The sequence below is a fragment of the Ptychodera flava genome, chromosome 20 (genome assembly GCF_041260155.1).
Source record: "Ptychodera flava strain L36383 chromosome 20, AS_Pfla_20210202, whole genome shotgun sequence".
Lineage (NCBI taxonomy): Eukaryota > Metazoa > Hemichordata > Enteropneusta > Ptychoderidae > Ptychodera > Ptychodera flava.
This window is the reverse complement of record NC_091947.1, coordinates 37,604,870-37,628,502: the sequence shown is the minus strand read 5'-3', so window position 1 is coordinate 37,628,502 and position 23,633 is coordinate 37,604,870. Positions and strand designations below refer to the sequence as shown.

Sequence of the window (23,633 nt, the reverse complement as noted above, 5' to 3'; positions counted from 1 at the left end):
TTAAGAAAAAGTTACAGATCAGTTCTTGAGATATCTCTAAGGCTAACAGCATATGACATACAGACTACGGCATGTAAGAAGCGTGGCATTAGTCCTTGTACCTTCAGTTCAAACGACTGAAAATATTAAAAGATATGTTATGCCAGAAAATAAATAATTCTGACTCTACTTCAACTTAGGGAACGCACATGCCAAACATCAAATTGATCTAATGATTTTGATGCAAAGTTGATGCAAAGTCGAAAATATATAGTTTTTTATATAAACTTAAAAAAGTGACTTTGAAATGCTTTCATGAAAAGATTTGAAATACATACATACATACATACATACATACATACATGCATGCATGCATGCATGCATGCATGCAGGCATACATACATACATACATACATACAGGCATACAGATACCGCTGACTTACCATATAAGCTCTCTTTGGTAAATATACCCAAATGTGAGCTAAAAATTGTGTGGAGATATTTGACCATTCTACCAAGTTCAATTTTAATCTCTTGTTTGTGCCTTAGCATAAGGTAGCTATTCTCTAGAACGTAATGAAAATATACACTCACCAAGGCTGTGATCATCGGAAAGTTTTTCGGCATTTCTCTAAGTAATGTACCTGTACGTAAATCCCACAATTCAAAGGGTTTCTCCTTGAAGACAATGATGAAATACTGCCTACAAAGGAGCAGGAATATGCTAAGTAAATGATATATCATTGTAATATCAATTGGAATGCAACAGACAAAACATATTGCAATAGTTTGAATCAGTTAAAGCCTGCAATTTGACGGATGTTTGATGCCAATGTAAATGAATGGCAACTGGTGTATTTTTTTTGGTTATATCATTGATATTTAAGTGAGTATGAAACTGTAGAAGAAACTCTCACTTACTTCAATTGTGAGACTCGTAATATTTCAATTGGAGACTCTTCATTCTTGTCATTCCTTAGACTAGTGGTACTCCCTGTCTCCATGTCTGTCAGAATCAGTTCATTACGGACCAAACCACTGCTATTAGGGTTTGTATAACCATAGGAAAGGAAGCTGTTCAGGCTGACCCATTCAATACCTCTGATGTGTGACAGATGAATATTGTACTCCCGCCACAGCAAACCGCTAGACAAATTATAAACTTGCACTAACCCAGATGAGCTCCCTGAGAATAATCATAAGGAGTATCAGAAGTTGCTGGCTAAAATGATCAGTACATTACAAGACATGGAAGCTCTATCAAGGGTAGAAACGTATGAAATTCGGACTTTTATAGCACAGAAAATGTTCATGTGCAGAAAACTGAAACAGCTTCTCTAATGATGTCATACAATTGCAGTCAAAATATTACATACAAATTAGACTGTGGGACTGGTAAGTATAACATCATCATGACAACTTGAAATGAAATTCTTCACTATTTTACTGATGTCTTTTTCGTCACATGAGTTGTAACACAAAAATGAAGAATTTTTCATATTTTCTAACTTTGTACTTAAAAAACTTCAAAATCCTCATTGAATCTAATGGATAGTGAATTCTTGTCGGTCAAAATGACAGGAAACTATTTCAAATAGATCAGATCTTACAAGACTTTCCAGTTTTGATCAGTACATCTGCATTAAATGAACAAGTGAGACCGATGTATCGCATATGTCATAAATTTTTAGCCTCACTAACATCGACATAGGTCCACTGCATAAACAGGTACGACTCAGCAACATCTCTAGTACATTAAACACAAATTGTGTAGGTTTTACAAAGAGAAAACAACTAAAAAATGTTCCTCTAATTTTTCCCCTAAAATTTGTTTGAAAGTTCACTTGTGATGAAGAGCAGCTAGCAAAGATTTTTCATCTCGCTGATCGCATTTGCTGAAGGAAATCAAGTTTGTTTTGTTCACTGCTAGCTGCTATGGTTCTTGTTTCTAGTGTGCACTAATGAAAGACGTCATAAATCTAACTGAACTTTTGGTGGAATTGCATTTGTCATGTGACTTGACATGTGTCTGCTCACTTCTGCATTTACATAATGTTTAAAAAATGACGGTCAACAAGTAAAATATAGAGTATGTTGGGTATATGTAGGTAGGGTATCTGGAACAGCACAATATTTTTCCTTTGTCTTTTCACAGTTCTTGGACATATTGTCAATTTATTTGGAAAGTCATTTATTGCCACTAGCACAGTGAATGATAAACAACAGTGTTCTCCCTGAATAAGGTAACAGGGGCGTGGCGCCCTCTTGTAAATTCCGAGCGCCCCCTTGCCAGAAATGAAAAAATTTATATTTTTTTGAAAAATAAAACAATAAAATGTACGGAAAAAAAGTTGACAGTGATTTACAAGCAAAATGCGAGCGTGAGCGTCGATCCTGAAGACTGCAAACGTAATTCTCATCGATCTTGCAAATCTCGCGAGTTTGTGATGTCATCCGAGATCATAAGCCCATGTGCAACTCATCGAAGGCAGCCATATTTGCATGGCTCAGTCCGTAACGTTACATTAGCCACATGAGCCACGGTCCTATAGGGACCGTACATTAGGTAACCGACTTTGCTGAGTAAACATGGCAAGGAGCTGGAGGGTAACCAAGGACAGCAGAGTACACTGAAGTTTTATAGGAGGTTAGAATTTCGTTTGTGTATTCCTTCCCAAAGCAAACAACCTAATTTTAGGCTCGGTCTGACGTGCATCAGGATGAGAACACGTGAGTGTTATGGTGCTAATTTTGACATCGATGAATAAATGTATGTTTCTAGACTCGCTATGTTTTCGTTTTCAAAAAATGTAATCTTCATTGAAATCCGTGAACTGTAATAAAAGTTATGGAACACTGTTTCAGATCTCTTTTCCTTTGTGTTTTTTATACGAAAAAAATCTGAAAAAATGCTCCCCAAGCCTGAGTTTTATGGTCACCGTGATCATTTTGACATCGATGAATAAATGTATGTCTCTCGCTATGTTTTCGTTTTCAAAAAATGTAATCTTCATAATTGAAATCAGCGAACTGTAATAAAAGTTATGAAACACTGTCTCAGATCTCCTTTCCTTTGAATTTTTTATACGAAAAAAAATCTGAAAAAATACTCCCAAAGTGCCACCAAATAACACCATTTTAATCTCTGTTTTTCAAAAGCTCCAACGGCAGGAGGGGGACACCCCCCTCCTGACCTCCCCCCGCGACCGCACAAGCGGTCGCTTGTGGTGCTTCGCACCACGTCTGTGCCCTCTTCTAAAAATTCCTGGGGAGAACACTGAATGATAAACAATGAGTGTAAGACTCATGGTATCACAAAACATACTGAGCAATTTTCCAGATGAAGTAAAGTCATTGTGTAATTGTATTTGTTTTTACTTTGTATTGTACCCATTCACACATTAAGACCATTAAAATGTAGAAACATCACATTATATTTTTATTTTTTGTGTTGTTGTTTTTATTTGTAATTTTGGAGACTGTAACTTGGAATTGCTGTAGATGTTCTTCCTAGGAATCTAACAAACAAAGCACTGCCCACAATTTGGAGCAGGCATCTTCAAGTTAACAGTTGCTGAAACAAATATTGAATGTAACAATCTGTTCAGATTGTATCTAACAATCTTAGGGGCCGTCGATAATAAAAGCTGACGCACGACAAACGTAATTCTTTCGTTTAGGGGGAGGGGGTTAAAGCTCATTTCGTTTTGTGTGTCAAAATCGCATAAGGATTTTTGTCTATTGTTTTCGAGATGCGACTTTGCAGCGAGAACGCAATACTACCTTCGCGTTCATAGAGAACAAAATGACCACAAAATACAGAGACAGAAAAGACAACAAAAAGACCTAAATGTGAAATAAAACTTGTATGCTTTTTTCAACGTGAAATTGTACGCGAAACATTTTCCTACCTGCGAAATACATTAAAATGTTCTGTGTCTTATACGCATAAAGTGGAGGTTTATTGATCAATGTGCACTTCCGGTATTTTTTCATGGGCCTGCTGATTGGAGAGGTGCGTGTGGGTTTGTCAGAAAAGGCATCATAATACGAAATTGATTTCGCATAAGAACTTTCGTTTTTGAGGGGGGAGGAGGCCAGGGGGTTTCAAGTAAAACGAAGGAATTACGTTTCTTGTGCGTCAGCTTTTATTATCGACGGCCCCTTATTGTTATTTGTCTTTATTTATTTATTTTTATAGTAAAATTGCTCAGAAAGCGATATTACATGACAGTAAAATTGCTTTATTAGGTTGACACACTTGATGGAAGTTACAGTGCAGCATAAGATTTGCACAATTGGGCACATTTTGACTGTCTCACCATCACCTATGCTGTAATACAGATAGCAAAGAACATGGACCAACATACCTAATGCTACTAACGGTTGATATTGATGGAAATTCTTCGTTGTAAGTGGTGGGCACATTCGTATAACAAGAGGTGGTGCAGTAACACCATTAAGTAGACCAACCAGAACAAATTTAAGCACAATTGCTTTTCCTTGCTGCATCTGATCAGAGCCGAATGATTGCACTTGACCAATCAAGTCACTCAGACAGGTCTTTGGATGGGAAGCGGCTGCTGGGAATTTCACTTCCATTTTAGGATTACTTTCATCTTTGACTGGTTGCAGAATCTCAAAACTTCCATCTGAGCTTGAATATCCCGGAGAGTGAAGTGGAGTCAAAGCTTGAATATGTGAATTACTTATTTGAGTTATGTGATCGGTGGTCTTCAGGCTCCATATCATTATGCGACCATCATTCATGATAAGTGCACACGATCGTTCTGTAACTGGGCATCTATATATACCAAAGGGTCTAACATGCTTTGTAACTCTCAGGTGATCTGACTGACATCTTAAGTCATAGATGACATCTTGAACACTCTCTCCATGTAAACTAGTTGCGGCATCCCCTGAAATAAATGCAATGGAGGTAATGAGTTAAAATAGTGACTTACAGTTATCAAAACAAACAAATGTATGAAACATACTGTCAATGACACTTTGCCCACATTTGGCTACATTTGGCAAGCTAGAGTGAGAGTAAGTACGATATTTCATAGCTTCTATGGAGCTTAGGATAATGTAGGAGGCATCATGGGCCAGTGGCTAGAGCAGTGGACTCACGATCAAAGGATGGTGAGTTCGAGCCCCGGCATGGCTGTGGTGTTGTGTCCTTGAGCAAGGCACTTTATTCCTCACTGCTTCTCCCCACCCAGGAGTGATGGGTACCTGGTAGGACAGAGGTTGTTATGTGTGCGTTTAGCTCTGCTGCGCTTATTGGCTGCACATGTGAGCTGTCGTTTGCTCCCCAGGGAGTTGAGTGGTATCATATTAGGTCCAGTGACCAGGGGTAATAATAATTGTAAAGCACCTTGAGCACATGTACTTGTGGATATGTGCGCTATATAAGAACCCAATATTATTATTATTATTATTATTATTATTATTCATCAGATGCATTTGAACAATTTTTGGTACACTGTCCATCAAAGTCTGAATGGTTTGCAACTGTTGCAACAGATACACATACTTATACGACAACATGCAGCTTAGTACATCATAATTAGTATAATACATTCTACCATACAAAAGTAAAGGTGCTCTCTTGTAATATTGTATAGCACTGACTTAATGTGGACAATATTTGGTCCCTCAACTGTTTGCATGATTGAATACTAAGGTAACATGTAAAAATACCGTAAGTGACGCTGTAGCTTCTCTAATGTGTGGCCAGGTCAGGTAATTGGCTGTTGGCATGGAGTTGTTGGCAAATAGTTGATGACGTACGGGCATGAGGCGGGATATGAACCCAAAGAACCCAACAGATGATTTAATACATCAATCAGAAAAATTCTAAGCTACAGTATAAACTGCCTAAAGATATTTCAACGTTGGAAAACAGTTAAAAAATAATTCAGAAATAAGATTTAACAGTCCGGAAATAGTAATGACGCACTTCCTGCTAACCTGAGTGCATGTGAAAAACACAACCTGGCGTCTGTAAATTAAATGTATACCAGGTGAACATTTAAAGTCATTATTATAGTAAAAATAGGCCGACCAGCGGGAGATACAATACTTGTTAAAAAGCAGAGTATAAAAACTGCAATAGTAAAAACAAATACAGTAAAATACTGACCGACCAGCGGGAATTAAAACACTTGCAAATCACAGAGACTAAAACACATAGACATTTCGGGTTCAACCCTTCGTCAGTACTAAAAAACTCGCTGGAGGACGTTGAGACAAGAAATTAAAACAACCAATAAGATGACAAAACAATCGAACGTATTAAAATATGTATTCAATCCGGCTGGCGCCAGATGCCAAGTTTAAAAATTGTGGCCTGTTCGAGTATATGGCGGGTAGAGTCGGTGGTGGAAATAATAGCAGACACTGCCATGTCAGACCGACCATGGTGGGGAGCTGTACAGAAATGTTTAGCCACTGGGTATGCAAGCTTGTTGTCGGTCACAGTACAAAGATGTTCAGCAAAGCGATCGCCTAGGCGACGCTTTGTTTCGCCAATGTATAACATGCTGCAGCGTCTGCATTTGATACAATAAATGATATTAGCCGACGTGCAAGTGAACACGCCGGAAACATTGACTCTACCACGCGGGCCCTGAATGAAATTGGTTGTAAAAGTATGCGGGCAGGTGTTACATACTCGACGGCCACATGATGACGTTCCAGTTGCGCAGTGACGATTAGGCAAACTGGACCATACGAGCGAGCCGGTCTTTGATATTCGAGTCATGTCGAAATGCCATGATGGGAGGTGCCGAAAAAATATGCTGTGTGTTAGGGGAGTTAGTTAAGATAGGAAACTCCTCAAAGATGATTTTACGGATTCTATGGTTGAAAGGATGGTATGTTAACACAAGAGGAATGTGATCACATTGAGAACGGGTGGTTGGCATTAATGCATCCTCCTGTGTTGGTGGTTCGACGCGCTGTTTAGCTTTGTCCACTATAGAGCGGGGATAACCCCGAGCCGAAAACCAAGTGCTAATAGTGTCTAACTGCTGCTTAAAGTCTTTTTGTTTAGAGCAAATGCGGCGAGCGCGTAGAAACTGTGAAAATGGAATGGATTCCTTGCACCAACGGGGATGTGATGAGCTGAATAGAACGTATGCATGAGAGTCTGTGGCTTTATAATGTATGGAGGTAGACAGCGAGTCCCCATTGATAGATACTGATATGTTAAGAAATGCGACCGATTGGTTGGTCAGTATTTTACTGTATTTGTTTTTACTATAATTGCAGTTTTTATTCTCTGCTTTTTAACAAGTATTGTATCTCCCACTGGTCGGCCTATTTTTACTGTATTCATTTTCACTTGCTGCAGTTTTATCCCTCTTTTGAGGTCGTTTGTTATTAAAGTCATTATTAACTGTTTTTAATGCAATTTCCAAAGAGTCCTATGAAAAAGATGAAAAATACTGCCAAAGGAGCTTGGACATAATGTATTATCAACATTTATCAACAACCCCACTCACTGTGAATTAGACAGACCATTAAGTCAATGTGCAACATATAGCTGAAAGACTATTTTTCACATTGCAATTTTAAGCCCATTTTTGTGAGAAAATGTTAGAAGTTGACAGAACCATACTGATTTTCAACTCTAATAGCTTCTCTATCTATAAATAGACAAGAAGCTAAAAATGGGCATTCTTTAGGACTGCCACCATTAACAATGCCGCTACACCAACACGATAATGGTATGTGTCAAACTGCCACCTAGCATTGCAGTATTATATGTGTCAAATTGCCAAGCATTGCAGTATTATAGACAATTGGGGAACTTTCCAAACAAATATATATCTACCAAGGAGCCTGTGGCATCAGATGCATATATCTGTTTTAAAGCCCTTCAAAAAGCACCAAAACAGTGGATTTGTGAAGAAGCATTATTTGACATACACAGACAAACAATTCCATAAATGTGTAATATGACAATGGAAAGTAACAAAAAACCTGCAAACCAAACTTCAAAGTAATTTCAGCATTTTCTTATACAAAATTGTCATATTTACATCCACAGTTGAAGGATTTTGTTATTGAAAGCCTGAGTTTGCTGAATTAAGCAGAAAAGTCAGCTGTCTATACATGTACATATGACCTTTTTTGTGTAGTTGTAAATGAAAAGCTGATTGATTGTTGAAAATATATACGCGGTTCAGTCACAATCAGGGTGCTCTAGAGTGTTTCACTTTTGTCAAAATTTCATCTTGTAGACACATATCTAAATTTACTAAATTCACAAAGCTTAAGGTTTGGTACATATTTGCTTGAAAAGTTGTGAACCAAACTTTCTCAGTATTTCCATGGCAACCAGTTCTTTATTGTGTTGACACACCGTCACGGACACTACAAAATATTATGAGTTGATGGAGAAATAACATAGTAGACTATACAACATTTGTACAAATATTCTTTTTAAAAGTTTAACCAGAAAGTATATACATCTGTTGTAGAAAATAAGGTGAATGTATCAGGATTTTACCCAGCTTTGCATGATTTCCTGCAAAATGATTTGTTACGGAAAAAAAGAATTTTTCAATTTTTCTCCCCGTGACCTTATGATTCCTCTAGTTTACAGATTTGCCCTTTAGTACATTTAAATTATTTTTTACTGCAATTATTGAAGTCTTTAGAAAACATTAATAGTATTTGCAGCAAAATTTTGCTCATTTTTTGTTAGTTTTCTAGTCATTTTTGTAGTATGGTAAAAGCGTCACGGACACTACACATTCAGGAACATGTGTGTGAAATAAACTATTGTTTATTAGAACCAGTAAACCTGTAAAAACAGTAAAATTATGACAAGAATTGATTACAAACAAATCAAAAACATATTATTAAGGAAGTTTGACATAAAGAATATTTGTAGTACTGGTATTTTTCAATAACCAGAAAATTTTATCAGAAATACAACACTGAATGAAAAAATTCTTGAGATAACTGGTATGTAGACAATGATAACTGGTATGTAGAAAATGCTAAACAATGCAAACCTGTCCTATTAACACTATCAAGTGAACAATAAATGATTTACTGAACATTTGGTTTCCAACATATTATTGTGATCTGTATTTCAGTAGCGTCACGGACACTACACATCTAAATAATTAAAGGGGCAACTTCTTTACCAATTTTAACAGACGATATTAAACACAAATTCTCTATATCAGAAGTCTAATTAAAGTCATGAAGAGTATAATATAATACTCTTTTGCCACTCATAGTGATATTTGTAGGTGACTTGAGTATTTTAAGTATTTGGTCAGCATCTATTGTGTATAAGGGGAAAGAGGTTACAAAGCTGACTATTTATGGTGGTACTGCAGTAGTTTGGGCTCCATTACGGATCTTTGTCAATGGTGATGTATATAAGGGGAGCATTTATGTCCCGTAATGTTATTTTTCTCTTTTATCCCCCTGTTTGCATTATAAGGTTGTATTATTTGTGTTTGATAAAATTTCAGTCTCGTGTTGTTTGTTTATGGAAAGCTATGGCGAGACATAGTCGGATCTAGCATGTGGTGTCTTTTGAATGCTGTGATCCTGTGTCAGATATTTTGATTTTTATATGCTTGTTCTTGTTGTCGTTTTCATGTGTTATTGGCTCAAAAAATAACGCCAGTATTTCCTTATTTTTATCATGTGTTGAGATTTTTTTGTGAATTTTGTTTTTGACAAGTGTGTCTTTCATGTTTTTGTTTCTTTTGTAGGCTGTTATTGGGGGTTCAGGGAAAAGGGTTTTTAATGTTTCGTCCTTTTCAAGTTCCTCCCAATATTTTGCAAGACTTTCTTTCAAGTCTTTTGTTTAAGTTTATGGCCTATATGTTGTTGTGAAGATTAGATTATTTGTTGTTTCCTTCTTTATTTGTCTTGTACTTTTTGTTGAGTTCAATTCCTGTGTTTGATTTCTGTTGTAATTCTAGTTATTTCTTTTTCCGTGTATTCTCTGTAAATTAATTTGCTTGAAAGAAATCAACTATCTCCTTGAAATCGTTTGTGTTATTGGATGTACAGAAGTATCTGAGAATTTCACCTTCAATTAGTCCTTTAAAATTTGATTTGGGTAACATGATTCTCTGTCCAGGTATTGGAATGTTCCAATTAGTTTTGTGTGGGTTTTAATATCCAAAATATTTTATTGGTTGTGCCTTGGGCCCTTCAAAATTTTGACGTCGAGAAATGTTATTTTTTTCTAGTGATTTCTTAACTGTAAATTTAAATGTGGGTGCGCATTTTGTTTATTCTATAGCTAAACTCTGCCAGTTGGTTTTGTGTTCCAGTAAAAATTATGAAAATGTCATTTCTGAATCTTTTCCAAAAGTGAATCACATTTTGGTATTCAGAGATGATTTCCATTTCCAGTTTATGAAATGCAATCATGGCAATCCCCAGCAATGCATTTCAGCCCATTAAACAGCCACATATTTGGCGGTAGAGTTCATTGTTGAATAGCCCAAAGACTTGAAAGAAAGTCTTGCAAAATACTGACAGGAACTTGAAAAGGACGAAACATTAAAAATCCTTTTCCCAAACCACCCAATAATAACCCACAAAAAGAAACAAGAACATAAAAGACACACTTGTCAAAACAAAGTTCACAAAAAGAGACAAAACTTTAACAATAATCTCAACACAAGATAAAAATATAGAAATATTGATGTTATGTGAAAACATCAATAAGTATAACAAAAACAACAAAATATCTGACCCAACAACTTAGGAAAGACAGAACTTTGCGACTGAGGAGAAACCACACACTTGGGTTTCCAAACAGATTTCAGGATCACAGCATTCAATAGACATCACATGATAGATCCAACTACGTCTCACCATAGCTTTCTCTTAACAACCAACACACGACTGAAATTTCATCAAACACTAATAATACAGCCTTATAATACAAACAAAGGGTTAAAACAGAAAAGTAATTTGAAGAGACATAAACCCTCCCCTTATATGCATCACTGTTGACAGAGATCTTTACTGGGGCTAACACTACTGCAGCATCATCATAAATAGTCAGATTTGCAACCACTTTCCCCCCTTATATAATGCAAAAATACATTTTCTTGTGTTTTTAAAAGGATTTATTATGGTCTATGAAGTTTACTTCAGATGTCAGGTGAATTTAAATGTAAATGCAGTAAAAAATGGTTAACCACTTGTTAGGTGTAGTGTCCGTGACATGAAGCCAGTTGCAAATGGAAAGTGGTTTAATGTGAAAGTAAATTAGTTTATTCAGTGTTATGCCTTAATTTCACTATAAATAACATTTCTATCTTAAAGTTATATTGGGAAATACCTGATAATACTATTTCTAGTCTGTTCATTTTTTTTAAACCCCTATACCGTTATTTCATAGGACAGTTTTTTAACATTACAATCTTAAAAGGTAGAAAAAACATCTTTCACTGAAAACTAAGTTACTCTCTTATAAAAATGTAACTTCAGCTTGTAAACAATAGAATTACCAGCTTAAATCACTGTAACAAGTAATGTATGGATTTGGTGTCACGGACACTACGGCTGTCATGGACACTACATTTGGCCCCTTTTTGATATACTGAAACAATACAAGTGGTAAATGGATTATATTTTTATAACACATAAGGAAGGCAAACAGGGCAACTTTGGCTAATGACATCAGATCTCTACAATCTGAATATGGCTGAAAGTTATGAGAATGTCATGGACACTACAAAATTTTGGGACAAAAAATGTGGGCAACTATCATGATTTGTCATTCATAATCAATACGTTGACCCTATAAACATTTAGTACCAACTAATCACAGTTGGTCTTCCATTCAAATAGATGTTTTAGGAAACATTCTAGGGTAATGTTTTCCAAGTGATAATAGAGAGATAAATCAATGCTATTGTCAAAATATAAAAAGTGTAACGACACAAAAATTTCACTTGTTATCACGCCATTTCCATTCAAATCCATGTCTTCAGATGAAATAACTTGCAAAAGAAAGAAGGAATGCTATATGATACTTTAAATATTCTAAATAATCGAAAAAAATAATCTAACAGTTTCAAAAAGTGAGTTTACAAAATGTGCTTTTTCAGATGAAACAGGGTACTTTTTTCACTGCTCAGCTCAAAATTATCAAAAAACTCCATTTTTTCGATGGGGCCTGTTTGGTTCTACTGGTTGTTTCATATTAAGAACAATGTTTCATTAAATTTTGCTCAACATTTTTTTATATTAGAGCGTAACATGTCGAAATCTGTCTAGAGCACCCTGATTGTGACTGACCCGACGCCACAACTTCTTGTGGACTCACCATATGACTACTTACAAGCAACACTTTTTGTACAATATGGTATGTTAGCTGCCCTGGTTATAATTTGAGATATAAGCTATTAAGTAATCAGGTCTACCTAAGGTACTTGAGTACAGATTTTCAAGACAATCTGACCAACAGTTATTGTTATTTTCATTTTTGGCCACAAAGCATAGGATAATCCAAAGAAAGTCAAAGTTTCATATAGGTCATTTAAGGTAAAACGCACCTCGGGGACAGACGTTCGAACTCTCAAACTTTTACAATTCTCTTCTAATATACCACAAAGCTCTTGCTGAAAGAAAACTTTTCAACGGCTTAGTTTTTTCGAAATTCAAAAATTTTATTTTTCTCCATAGAGTTAACACAGGGATGGCGACCATTTTGAATTTCTAATATTGGTAAATCTTGGGTAATTTGTTTCTCTAGGACCAAAATTTGCACTGTGACCCCCTATTTTTATTATGGATTTTGAAAGAGAATGATTGAAAGATCCCTTGAGGAAAGTTAGAGCAAAAGTTTTAAGTCTTTCACTTTCGAGGTGCATACTACCTTAAACAAATTTAATAGTCATATTTAGGCAAGCCAATAATGGAAATATACAAGTAGGTGATGATGTAAATACCTTTGAAATATTTTATTCTTATGGCAACTAAAATGTACAGTACACAACAATGAAAGAGTTATGACGTTGTACAGTACTCACTTCAAGTTTACCATAATCCACTCACAAATTCCGCTCGAAGATGATGAATGCGGCATATGGGATGTCCAAGGATATGTATAAGTTTTGGAAATGACTAATTGGTACAACTACTATATACATATTGTATTAGTAGATGCCATAGAGCTCCTCCCTCTTTGTGCCATGTGGACATGGCCAGCAAGCACACTGTCTATAACGCTTTTCCTGCCAAGTCCATATTTCACCACCAGGTCAAGATGGTTAAAATTAATGAAACACAACATATTCCATATGGTGTATTTTAACATAATACTGTACATTTGAAAGCTGTTGATAACATAACTAATGTAAACTTGATTTTTTCGGACTAAAGATGCTATAATAGACCAAGCCAAGTGGGTGAAAGTATCATGTTTTTTAGCTAAATACCGCTTTTTACTGACTTGGCTGATGGGGAAGTGATATTGTCTGGCAGGTAAAGGGTTAATGCTGCTCTCACGAGTTCGATTGACCCATTTATTGTTGGGCCTAGTAACTTTCGTGAAGGGCTGGGGATATTTTCCACACCACGAATAATTACTCACTTTACACGCTCCAGCCTATATTTTACTACTGTTGTATTAAACTTAAACATCAGTGTCCTTCAAATTGTGAAACCTGTGTCGACATCTTAATATTTAAATTCTTTGCTCTGCAAATACAGAACAGCCCTTCGGTTAAATGGAATGGCCCAACAGCGGAAAAATATCAACAAGTGATACGCTACCATCAATCCTTGGCAACCAACTTCAGGAATGTAGAAAATAGCCAGCAGCCGGCAAAAACAACCGGCTGTCAGCTAAAATTTGCTGGCTGTGAAAATTGAGTTTTAGTGAAAAATCAGGACGTTTTGCACAAACATAATGTATGATAACGTATGACATTGCAGAGATGTACATGTACTCTGAAAATGTCATATCACATGAAGCATTATTCACTCGGGCAATCGGATATTTACCCTCTCTTTGGTACATTCAGAAATGCACTTCAAATAAAAGCATGTCCACATAATTGCATCAAACTCATCTCAAAACTGCACGACATTAATCCACCATTCACTGATTATTCTCTGTACACTGTCCACGATGGCGGCTCTACAAACATCATGCAGCATCAATGAAATGTACAGAACGATACACTGCTCACATTTTTTTTTAGAAACTCTCATGCTGTTCAGTATAAGACTAGTTCTGCTTACACACAGCTCTGGTTGCACAAAGTCTGGCACTCTGTTCATGCAAAGTTAAGTACACTACATGGACGATGGCAACAATGAATTTCATAACTCTGCAGCATAATGCAGTCTAAGAAAATATGCAGTACAGATCAATACTGTGTACTTTTGTAGAAACCTTTTTCGAAGGAAACCGTAACAGTTCTGGCTTTGGATGTACAATGTCTCGAAAACTCTAGTATAGACACTAACAGTTTCAAGTGACGACAAACAGTTCACTTTCTGTCTTTAAAAAATACTGCCAAGGCACTTAGACATAATGACTGCCTAGTATTATCAACATTTATCAACAACCCCACTCACTGTGAATTAGACAGACCACGAAGTCAATGTGCAACTTATAGCTGAAAGACGAAAGTTACTAGGACCAACAGGACATGGTACAAATCAATTGGTCATTATGTTAACGAGAATGGCTTCCAAGCATGACGGTCAACGCATAGCAAATAACGATACCATTCAAATGATAATTGAAGATCAAAAACTTGTCATAACATGACATTAAATATTCAACTGAGCTAATAATCAGACCATTGTGCATATCCAGTGTTAACGCTAATGCTCGCCACACAAGCAAAATATGATAAAATCTTGGATGAGGCGAAAATTTTTTCAAAACGATTCGCCATGCTTGCGAATAAAAAATTTGATTCGAAATTGCGGTTTTACCGGCTGAAACTATATAAGTTTCGCCAATTGATCGAAGCAAGTAACACTTCCTGGCTGAAAGCGAGGCAATCTGGAAACAATTCCCATTAGAAGGTGTACTTACCACAGTCACTTGTGGTTCGATATATGATGGCCACTGTATACATGTGCGGTGTGCACTACAAAAGTTCTGCCATTGTGTTTACCACAAGCGACTGTGGTACTGAAGCAATGGATGTGTTTACCACAAGCGACTGCGGTACTGAAGCAATCGATGTGTCCGGGCCAATCATTGTGCCTATAGCTGTATCTACGGACTCGTACGCAGGTCAGAAGTCCATAACGGATTTAAATTATAGCAAGCTCTGGCGTTTAACCTATCAGACGACTCTTGCAGCATTCTTTGGCCTGACTAATTCTCCAACAGATGTAGCAGGAGAGTCTACTTATGAGAAACGGAAGAGGACCACCACAGCACTAGCGTCAAATTCCACAGGATGTGAAGGAGAACTAATAAACTTGTATTGTCCACTGTGCCATAAAGCTTCGCGACTTGATAAGGGAAAGTAACTTATCGTATTGTTCACATCTCGGTTGTTTGCGTTTGGTGAAAGGTAGTTTGTATTTTGCACCCTATGCTTTGCCGTTTTGTGTGTAGAACAGACTAGCCACGGCATGGCGAGACAGCTACGAATCTCAGTGTCAGAGTACCCGGTACAGTCGACGTCTGTACTCTACTCCATTGGGAGAACAGGGCATATTACAATATAACATACGATCTTTTTACGCTACGTGTCGAAAATTTTGCCAGACTTTCGTCATCAGCCACCCAAAATTCATCTTGAGTGGATAAAGGAACGATGTCCCATTTGAAGTTTGTTCTTTTCACGTTGTAAGTCGTTTAGGTCTTGAAGCTATGATGTCTTGTGTTTTTACAGTGCTTACCAAATTGAAATATATATACAGTGTGGTCGTCGTAGGTTCCTGTCATAAGGTTGTAATTTTGCTCTGTTGTATGTTCGTGGTTGTCTGTTGTAGACTTTGTTTGGTATCACTGGTTGACTATTTATTATTGAGGTTTTCTTATTTTGTACTCATTTAATTAAAGCTCCATAAGCTGTATCTTTAGGCTATTTTTTCAGAACTTTTGTTTTGGGGTTTCCCTACATTTTCTACATTGAACCCCTAAACTGTAATTTACTGACAAGTATATAGCATATCAACACAACCTATATGAGTATAATCTCCATTGTTATTGTTGAAAATTTTATTCAAGTCCGGACTAGAATTCATTTGTAAACAATAAACAATGATCATTACACACATACAAGCTGTGTTGATAAAAAGAATACTAGAAATTTCAGCATGACAAACGGATTAAGGTCAGACATGGTAGTTGATATACAGAAGCAGAATACTGAAAGACTTGCCACAAGTTAAAGCTTATGTCCCTTTAATGAAATTACTGTTGAACTGTTCAACTTCCTTCTCTATAAATGGTTTGATTGGCATCTCACTATTTTTTGATAGTGTTCTCAATCCAATAAAGTACACTCTGTTCTGTGTTTTGGACGGGGGGAAATTCACATGAATTTTAGGTTGCTGTTTTTATCGATGTTCAATTAGATTTTGTTGACATGATGTACATATTGTTCTCTGTTTCTGTGTCATCTTATGTTGACCTTCTTTATTCATTTACTGATTTTATGGTTTGAATTGTAGTATTTTGTTTTGTTGCTGAGGCCTAGCATAGTGTTGATATGGTAACTCTCCCTTTTGAGTGTGGGTTGCTCTTGTTAGGGCCATGACATCCAGTTATGTAGTCATTCACAATGTTTGCAGTTGTACTAGCCGTGGCTAATCAAGTCTTTATACATGTACAGAACAGTCAAGCATAATATACACTTACAAAATACATGCTATCATACACAAAACGCAAACAACCAAGATATGAATATCTGGAGCTGTTTTCCTTTTATTGTAAAATTAAATAAAGTTTATTCAACTTGCTTTGTGTGGCTAATAAACTTTGGCTGTGGCTAAAAAGTTTTGGAGTTAATTCGCCACACCCATGAATTGTGGCTAAACAGAAAAAATCCAAGTGTTAACGCTGCATATCAAACTGACAGCAAAAGTAGTAAGTAAGGTTGATGAATAGCAATTGTTTAGTCAAAGTAAGTGCATTCAGTATCATTGAATATGCAAATGATACTTAAATTTTATGAAATAGCCTTTTTTTAAACACCAAGAACACATTTTGTAATTCCAAAGGTATTGTGGGTCTTGAATACGTAAAGTTTACTCCAGAATTCACCATAAGGCAAGAAGAATTAACAATGACATGGCTGCGATTCTGAAAACCTTTCAATTTTACTGCAAGGTAGAGGACTAACCATTCATAGGGAAATGTCAGCAGATACCATTGACAGACTGCTTCCTCAAAATACATGAGTCAAGAAAAACAAAAATGGACCACAACACAAAAATGCATTAGATTGGAGACTCTTTGTAAAATATACAATTGGAAATGGGTAAGCTGTGATGTTTTATTTGTCTATGAACAGAAGTATTTATGAATGTAAAAAAATGTTCAACTTACCCCCTGTACCAGCAGTCACTGGATCAACTGGAGTTGTAGCAGTACTCAAAATTCCAGAGTTACCATTCTTCCTGCGTACTCGTACCGTAATACTACCATTTTCATGGAGACACATCATCACATCACGTTGTCTATGTCAGAAAACAGAACGTAAATAAAGAATGATACCACAGAGCGTTGTGTCTCATTTTATTGACATATAAGAGATCCAAATGTGTCAGTCAAATTTACTTTTAAATATTTCACAGGAAACAATGTAAAGAATCGATGATACTCTCTGGCATCGATGCTTCACAAAACAAATCATCGTTGATGACACAGTCCCCACTTGTTTATTGGTAATTTGATTGCAGGTCCTTGGAGAGCAAGGATAGAGTCCTGTTTATTAATTGGCTCTCTGTGATTAAAAATACTGCAATACAGATGAGGCTTAATGGCCAAGAATTAGTTCCATGGTGGTGATAACTTACAGCGAACGTCAAAATGAACCGCAGACCAAGTTTGATAAACCCCTATCAATTTCCCTCGCAATCTTTCAATAATCCTTGGAAAACACCGAGGTACTTTGGTCAGTAAACATACACTGCGCCTGCTGTGTGCTATCTCCATTCGATCTCCCTGCACGGATCAAACCATTTTGCGCCAGTTTACAGCTATGGCTGTTTGATATCAGTGTATTCAACGAAGCTCTTGGCACACTTGTTATATATTACAACACAATGGGACACTGGAGTTCCCGAGACAGTATCGTTAGGAAAATGACGCGTTTCCCAGTACCGGTACTTTCTCGATCCTTTGACCCTGCCCACCCCATCACCTAAATAGTATAGTTCATTACAGTTACGTCCAGTCCGCCATTGTTTATTGTCATTATAAACGGACCACGATGTTAGTTTTCATCCTCTGAACATGGAGTTTCTTAGTTTGAAGCAATTATCCTCTTATCTGTGAAGAGTTTTTACTGGTGACTATTAAAATTTTAACTGCTATGTTGTTGTTTTCACAAGATGCAGACTACTTTTTGCAGTCAATCATAGACAGTTTCTCTAGGCTCTACAGTCCATGGAGTCAATGCATGCCAGTTCACACGCGCACTATGCTGTTGATCAGCACATGACGTCCTTATGTCAAGTTTTGGGATTTTTTTTGATGCTGAAATTTCACAAAAATGCCATTTCTGTATCCAGAGATTGTGTAATCAGTTTGATGTAAAACAGCGATATAAAACACTGTGTCAGTTAATCTTGGAAATTTCGGCTGAGTTTTGCTGTCTTTTATCTATGGTTAAGGCCTGTATAGAGAGACCCTGATGTAATCAAGGTATGCCAGTTCATAAAATCGTGAGAATATTTTTTTCTCTGTCGACATCGATTTTTTTTGTATTTAAAATTGTTTTATTGGTAATATTTTTTTAGTAACATGAACTTAAGATAAAAATGAAGTACAGTGATTAGTTATCCACAATTTTGTGTAAAATTGAAATCCATTTGTTGCAATGTCTCTCTAATTTGTCTTTTTCCAGAGCTATTTCGTACTCTAGATGGTAGTTGAATTTCACTTGCAACATAAAAGCTGCAAAGTGTGGTTTACTCTGTTTCATTTTCATGGCATAGATGTGTCTTTTGGCTAACAGTAGCAAGTGATTATGAATGTCAGAGTAACCGTCAACACCAAAGAGCACGTCATTTAAGTTATGTCTCGTGAACAAACTGAGAGATGCCTCGAAAAATGTGTGAAACTCGTTCCAGAAGGTCTCAGTGAATTTACAGGTGTAGAAAAGATGATCTAGTGTCTCGTTGCTGTTTTGGCAGAATGAACAGAGCGGTGATTGGTCCATGCCTCTTCTAGATAGATCGTAGTTTGTGTATAGAATATGATGAAGAAGTTTGAACTGGAATTCACGTGTTTTTGTGTCTATGGCTACCTTAAATGGTAGACTATATATGGGAGACCATGGTCCAGTCAAATCATATTCTCTTTCATAATATCGTTCATTAATTGGACTTAGTTCCTCTTTACTGTAAATGGCGTTTCTGATGCTCTCCCTGGTAACTTTGTGGGAGGGTCGAAAGTTACAATTAAAAAACACATATTCATATTCATCTTTAAACACCGGTTCAACCAGCAATGGCTCCGGCCACCTAACTCTGAGACATGTGATTGCTCCATAAAGAAGGAGGACTTCGTTCCCTTGGAGGTTTTTGTTGGTTAATTTTTCCCATGACAGATACCCCTCCTCGGTAAGTAAATCAAATATTAATTCAAACCCTTTCTGTCTTAGCTTTGGATTATAGACAGAATGCCCTCCAATTAGAACATTTCTGTTGTTCCAAATTGTTTGACAAGTATGTCAATCTCAGAGTCATTGACCTCAACATTGCAGACCGACCAAGATTCAAGCATTTCTTGGTAGAATCTCGGTAGGGGCAGGCTGAGTGAGTTAATATCGAAGTTACACTTGAATAGGTACTTTCCACCCACAGATTTTAGGCGATGGTCTAGAAAGAGTTTCCAGGGGTGCTCTATGTTTTCATCTAAATACCTTTTAATAAGGTTTATACGCATAAGCTTGTGTGTAGTTTTCACATCGGGAGCCTTTAAGCCCCCCTCTGAGACCCCTCTGACCATTACCTTTCTGGTTATTCTATCTTTCCCATTCCAGAGGAAATTGAAGATAAGCTGTTCAAATCTCTTAAGAATTTCAGGTGTTATTGTGGTCATTCTCATGACATAATTAAGTTGTGATAGGGCGAATGTTTTCAAAATCTGAACTTTGCCCATGAGTGTCAGGGATCTCTTTTTCCATGTTCCCAGAGTTCCTTCGATCTGCTTGAGTGGTGTTGCATAATTGAGAGTGGTGTTTAACTCTTGGTTATACGAAATGTAAATTCCTGCAATTTTGATTGGTGAAGTCGGCCATTTGATGCCAAATGGTTTTTTCTTACGTCTTTTCCACTTACCAAGCCAAATAGCTTCCGTTTTAGTAGGGTTGACCATCAAGCCTGAGAGTGAGTGGAACTCGTGCAACATTTCAAATATTCTCTGACATGACTGTTCATCTGTTACAAAGGTCGTCAGGTCATCCGCAAATGCGGCATATTTGCATTCACCTATTCCTGACCTGATACCCTTGACATTGGCGTCATCATTCAAGTTAATTAAGAATATTTCTAGCGCAAGGATGAACAAATAGGGTGACAATGGATCTCCTTGTCTCACCCCCCTTTCAATGTTAAAATATCCGGTACTGAAACCATTGTTCATAACGCAACTGCTCAAGTCTGTGTAAAATGTAATGAACCATTGTTTAAAGAGTGGGCCAAAGCCGTATGTATTTAAACATTCCATAATGTAATCCCATTCGAACTGTCGAAGGCTTTCTCAAAGTCTATGGCAAGCAGTATTCCCGGGAGGTTGTTTTCGTCTGTATGCCAGAGACTTTCCTCTATCAGCCTGATGTAGTCACTTATATCTCTGTCTTTGACAAAGGCACTCTGCTGGCAGTTAATGAGGCTAGGCAAAACATTTTTCAGACAATTGGCAAGACACTTTGCAGCTACTTTAGCGACGGCATTGATGAGAGAGATCGGTCGCCAATTTCTATTAGTGTGATCACACTTTGTCTCTGGGAGTTGGAAAGACTCCCGTTTTCGAACCCATAGTTCAGAGAATCAACTACTGTTGGCCCTATTGTCGGCCAAAATGTTGTGTATAATTCTGCTGGCAATCCATCATTGCCAGGGGTCTTATTTCTTGGCATCATGGTGAGGGCACGGTAAATTTCATTGTGGGTTATTGGTGACTCACAATTTTTCATGAGCTGGTGCCCAAGTTTGGGGATGTTGTCATTTTTCAGGAAGTGGTGGTCAGTAATATCCCTTTCTGGGTTGGTTTTGGAGGAGTAGAGAGTACTGTAAAATGTCTTCAGCTCAGAAAGGATGTCTTTCTGCGATGTTTTCAGTTCATTGTTTGCGCCAATGATTCTTTTGATATGCCCTTTTCTCCCCCTCCTCTTCTCCAGCCCTAGAAAATACTTATTGTTTTTCTCCCCTTTTTCATGCCATCTGACTCTTGAACGAATAATTGAACCTTCAATTAGGTAGTCATATTCCCTCTCGAGCTCTGCTTTTGCATTTTGGAGTCTGAGGATGTCGTCCTCTGACGCGTTTGGCCTGAGGGAGGTCTCTAGATCGGAAACTGCTCCCTCAAGTTCATTGATACGTTTCTTTTTGAGTTTCGCAATTTGTTTTGAGTATGAGATTGAAAATTTTTTAATCTCATATTTCAGGAGGTCCCATTTGAGGCCTTTGTCCTCTATTCCGTCGTAATCTTGGAGCCAAAGGGTAAATTTTGGGAAAGTTTGTCAATGTAAATACTGTCCTGTAATAAGCTGGTATTTAGTTTCCAATATGACGGACCAAATGGTGTGGTGACGGGGTCAAAGGTCAGAGTCACTGCTGAATGATCTGTGGCAACGGAAGGGATAATCTCGGTGGAGCTGATATCTTGTTGCAGTGAATCGCTGATAAGGAAGTAGTCTAAGCGACTTTGTGTAATGGAAGGCCTGTGTCTACGCCAGGTGAATTGAGTGACCCCGGGATTACATACTCGCCATATATCAATCAAAGTGTGATGTTCTAACAGTTGCAATATGCTCTCCTTGGCTTTTTGCCAATTAGGACCACTGGAGCCCGATCTGTCGATTTCATTATTAAATGTAAAATTAAAGTCTCCGCCGATGACAATTTCTGTGTCTGGTTGAACTTCATGAGACGACAGTATGTCAAGAAGTTCCTGTGTGAATTGAACATGAGATTTTTCATCATTGGGTGCATAAATATTTAGGAGCAGAAAGTTTCTGCCATCAATTGTTACATCTCGCAAAATGTACCTTCCATGCTCGGATGTTAGTGTTTTGTTCACAGTATGATTACAGTTGCGTAAAATAGTCATGACACCTCTACTATTGTGTGTCCCGTGAGAATAAAAACAGTCGCCCGAAGCCTGGTGACCAAAATTTCTCATTATCTGACGTGCTGTGTGTTTCCTGAAGGAAAACAATATTTGGCTTCTTATGTTTTCACCATGTTAACACCTTCTTTCTTTTCTTAAATTCCCTGAGACCTCTCACGTTAAGTGATAAGAATTTCAATTTCTGCATGTTTGATGAAATTGGAATATTTTAAAAGCACACTTACTTCCATTCTGTTGGTTGTTACCTTTTTGGGATAGAATAGTAAAGAACAAGTCATTGACAATGACATAGTCCCCACTTGTAATAGGGAGTATTAGTCTTGATGGGGCAGGGAAATGTGGTCATTACGAAGTATCACTGGAGTGTATATGTTGAGATCTATGGGCACATAGGTCTATGTCGTTGTTCCCAATTTGAAACACATGAGGCATGTCTAAGTTATGGTTTTAATCGGGAAAAAAGATCAGACCTCTAGCTGTATTGGCCAGCCAAGAAATACATATGCACATAATAATGAGGTACAAGATGTGACATCTTAAGGTCTAATATCCTATCAGAATTGGAGGGTATAGAACTTGTGGTTACTGAGTTATGCATATATATGTATAATCAAGGTCAAACGTCATTAGGTCACGTGACATTTTGAAACAAAATTGTATTGCTAATTAACCCCTATATGCCAAAAATCAGACCTCTAGCTCTATTCGCTTGCCCAGAATTAGATGTGTGCATAATTAATGAGGTAAAGCGTGTGTTGTCATAAGGTCTCCCACCCTACTAAATATAAAGGACATAGCTCTTGTGGTTACGTATTTATCGACATAAACGTATATTTCAGGTCAAAGGTCATCGAGGTCACATGACATTTGGTCAAAAAATTTCTATCCTATAGTTATCCCTATATACCAAAAAACAGACATCCAACTCTATGGGCTTGCTCAGAATTAGATGTACGCATAATTAATGAGGTACAGTATGAAGCATCATAAGGTCTCCCATCATACCATATATGAAGGGTGTACCACTTGTGGTTACTGAGTTATGGACAAATATGTATATTTGAGGTCAAAGGTCACCGAAGTCATGTGACATTTTGTCAAAAAAATTGTACTGCTAAGTTATCCCTATATACCAAAATTCAGA

The 23,633-nt window shown here is 37.1% G+C and overlaps 1 protein-coding gene across 3 annotated transcripts in view; it reads right to left on the bottom strand.

Annotated features, from left to right (window-relative positions):
- The window catches only part of LOC139120870 (WD repeat-containing protein 11-like), a 190,321-nt gene that overhangs the window by 109,505 nt on the left and 57,183 nt on the right, over positions 1 to 23,633 (bottom strand). For all 3 annotated transcript variants that reach the window (XR_011549158.1, XM_070685493.1, XM_070685494.1), the window contains exons 7-10: positions 17,516 to 17,646; positions 4,350 to 4,898; positions 901 to 1,165; positions 574 to 682 (exon numbers count right to left, since the gene is read on the bottom strand). Coding sequence is in view for 2 of the 3 variants with exons in the window: in XM_070685493.1 (XP_070541594.1) it covers positions 574 to 682; positions 901 to 1,165; positions 4,350 to 4,898; positions 17,516 to 17,646 (1,054 nt within the window). In the remaining variant the exon portion in view is untranslated. The remainder of the gene's footprint in view (positions 1 to 573; positions 683 to 900; positions 1,166 to 4,349; positions 4,899 to 17,515; positions 17,647 to 23,633) is intronic.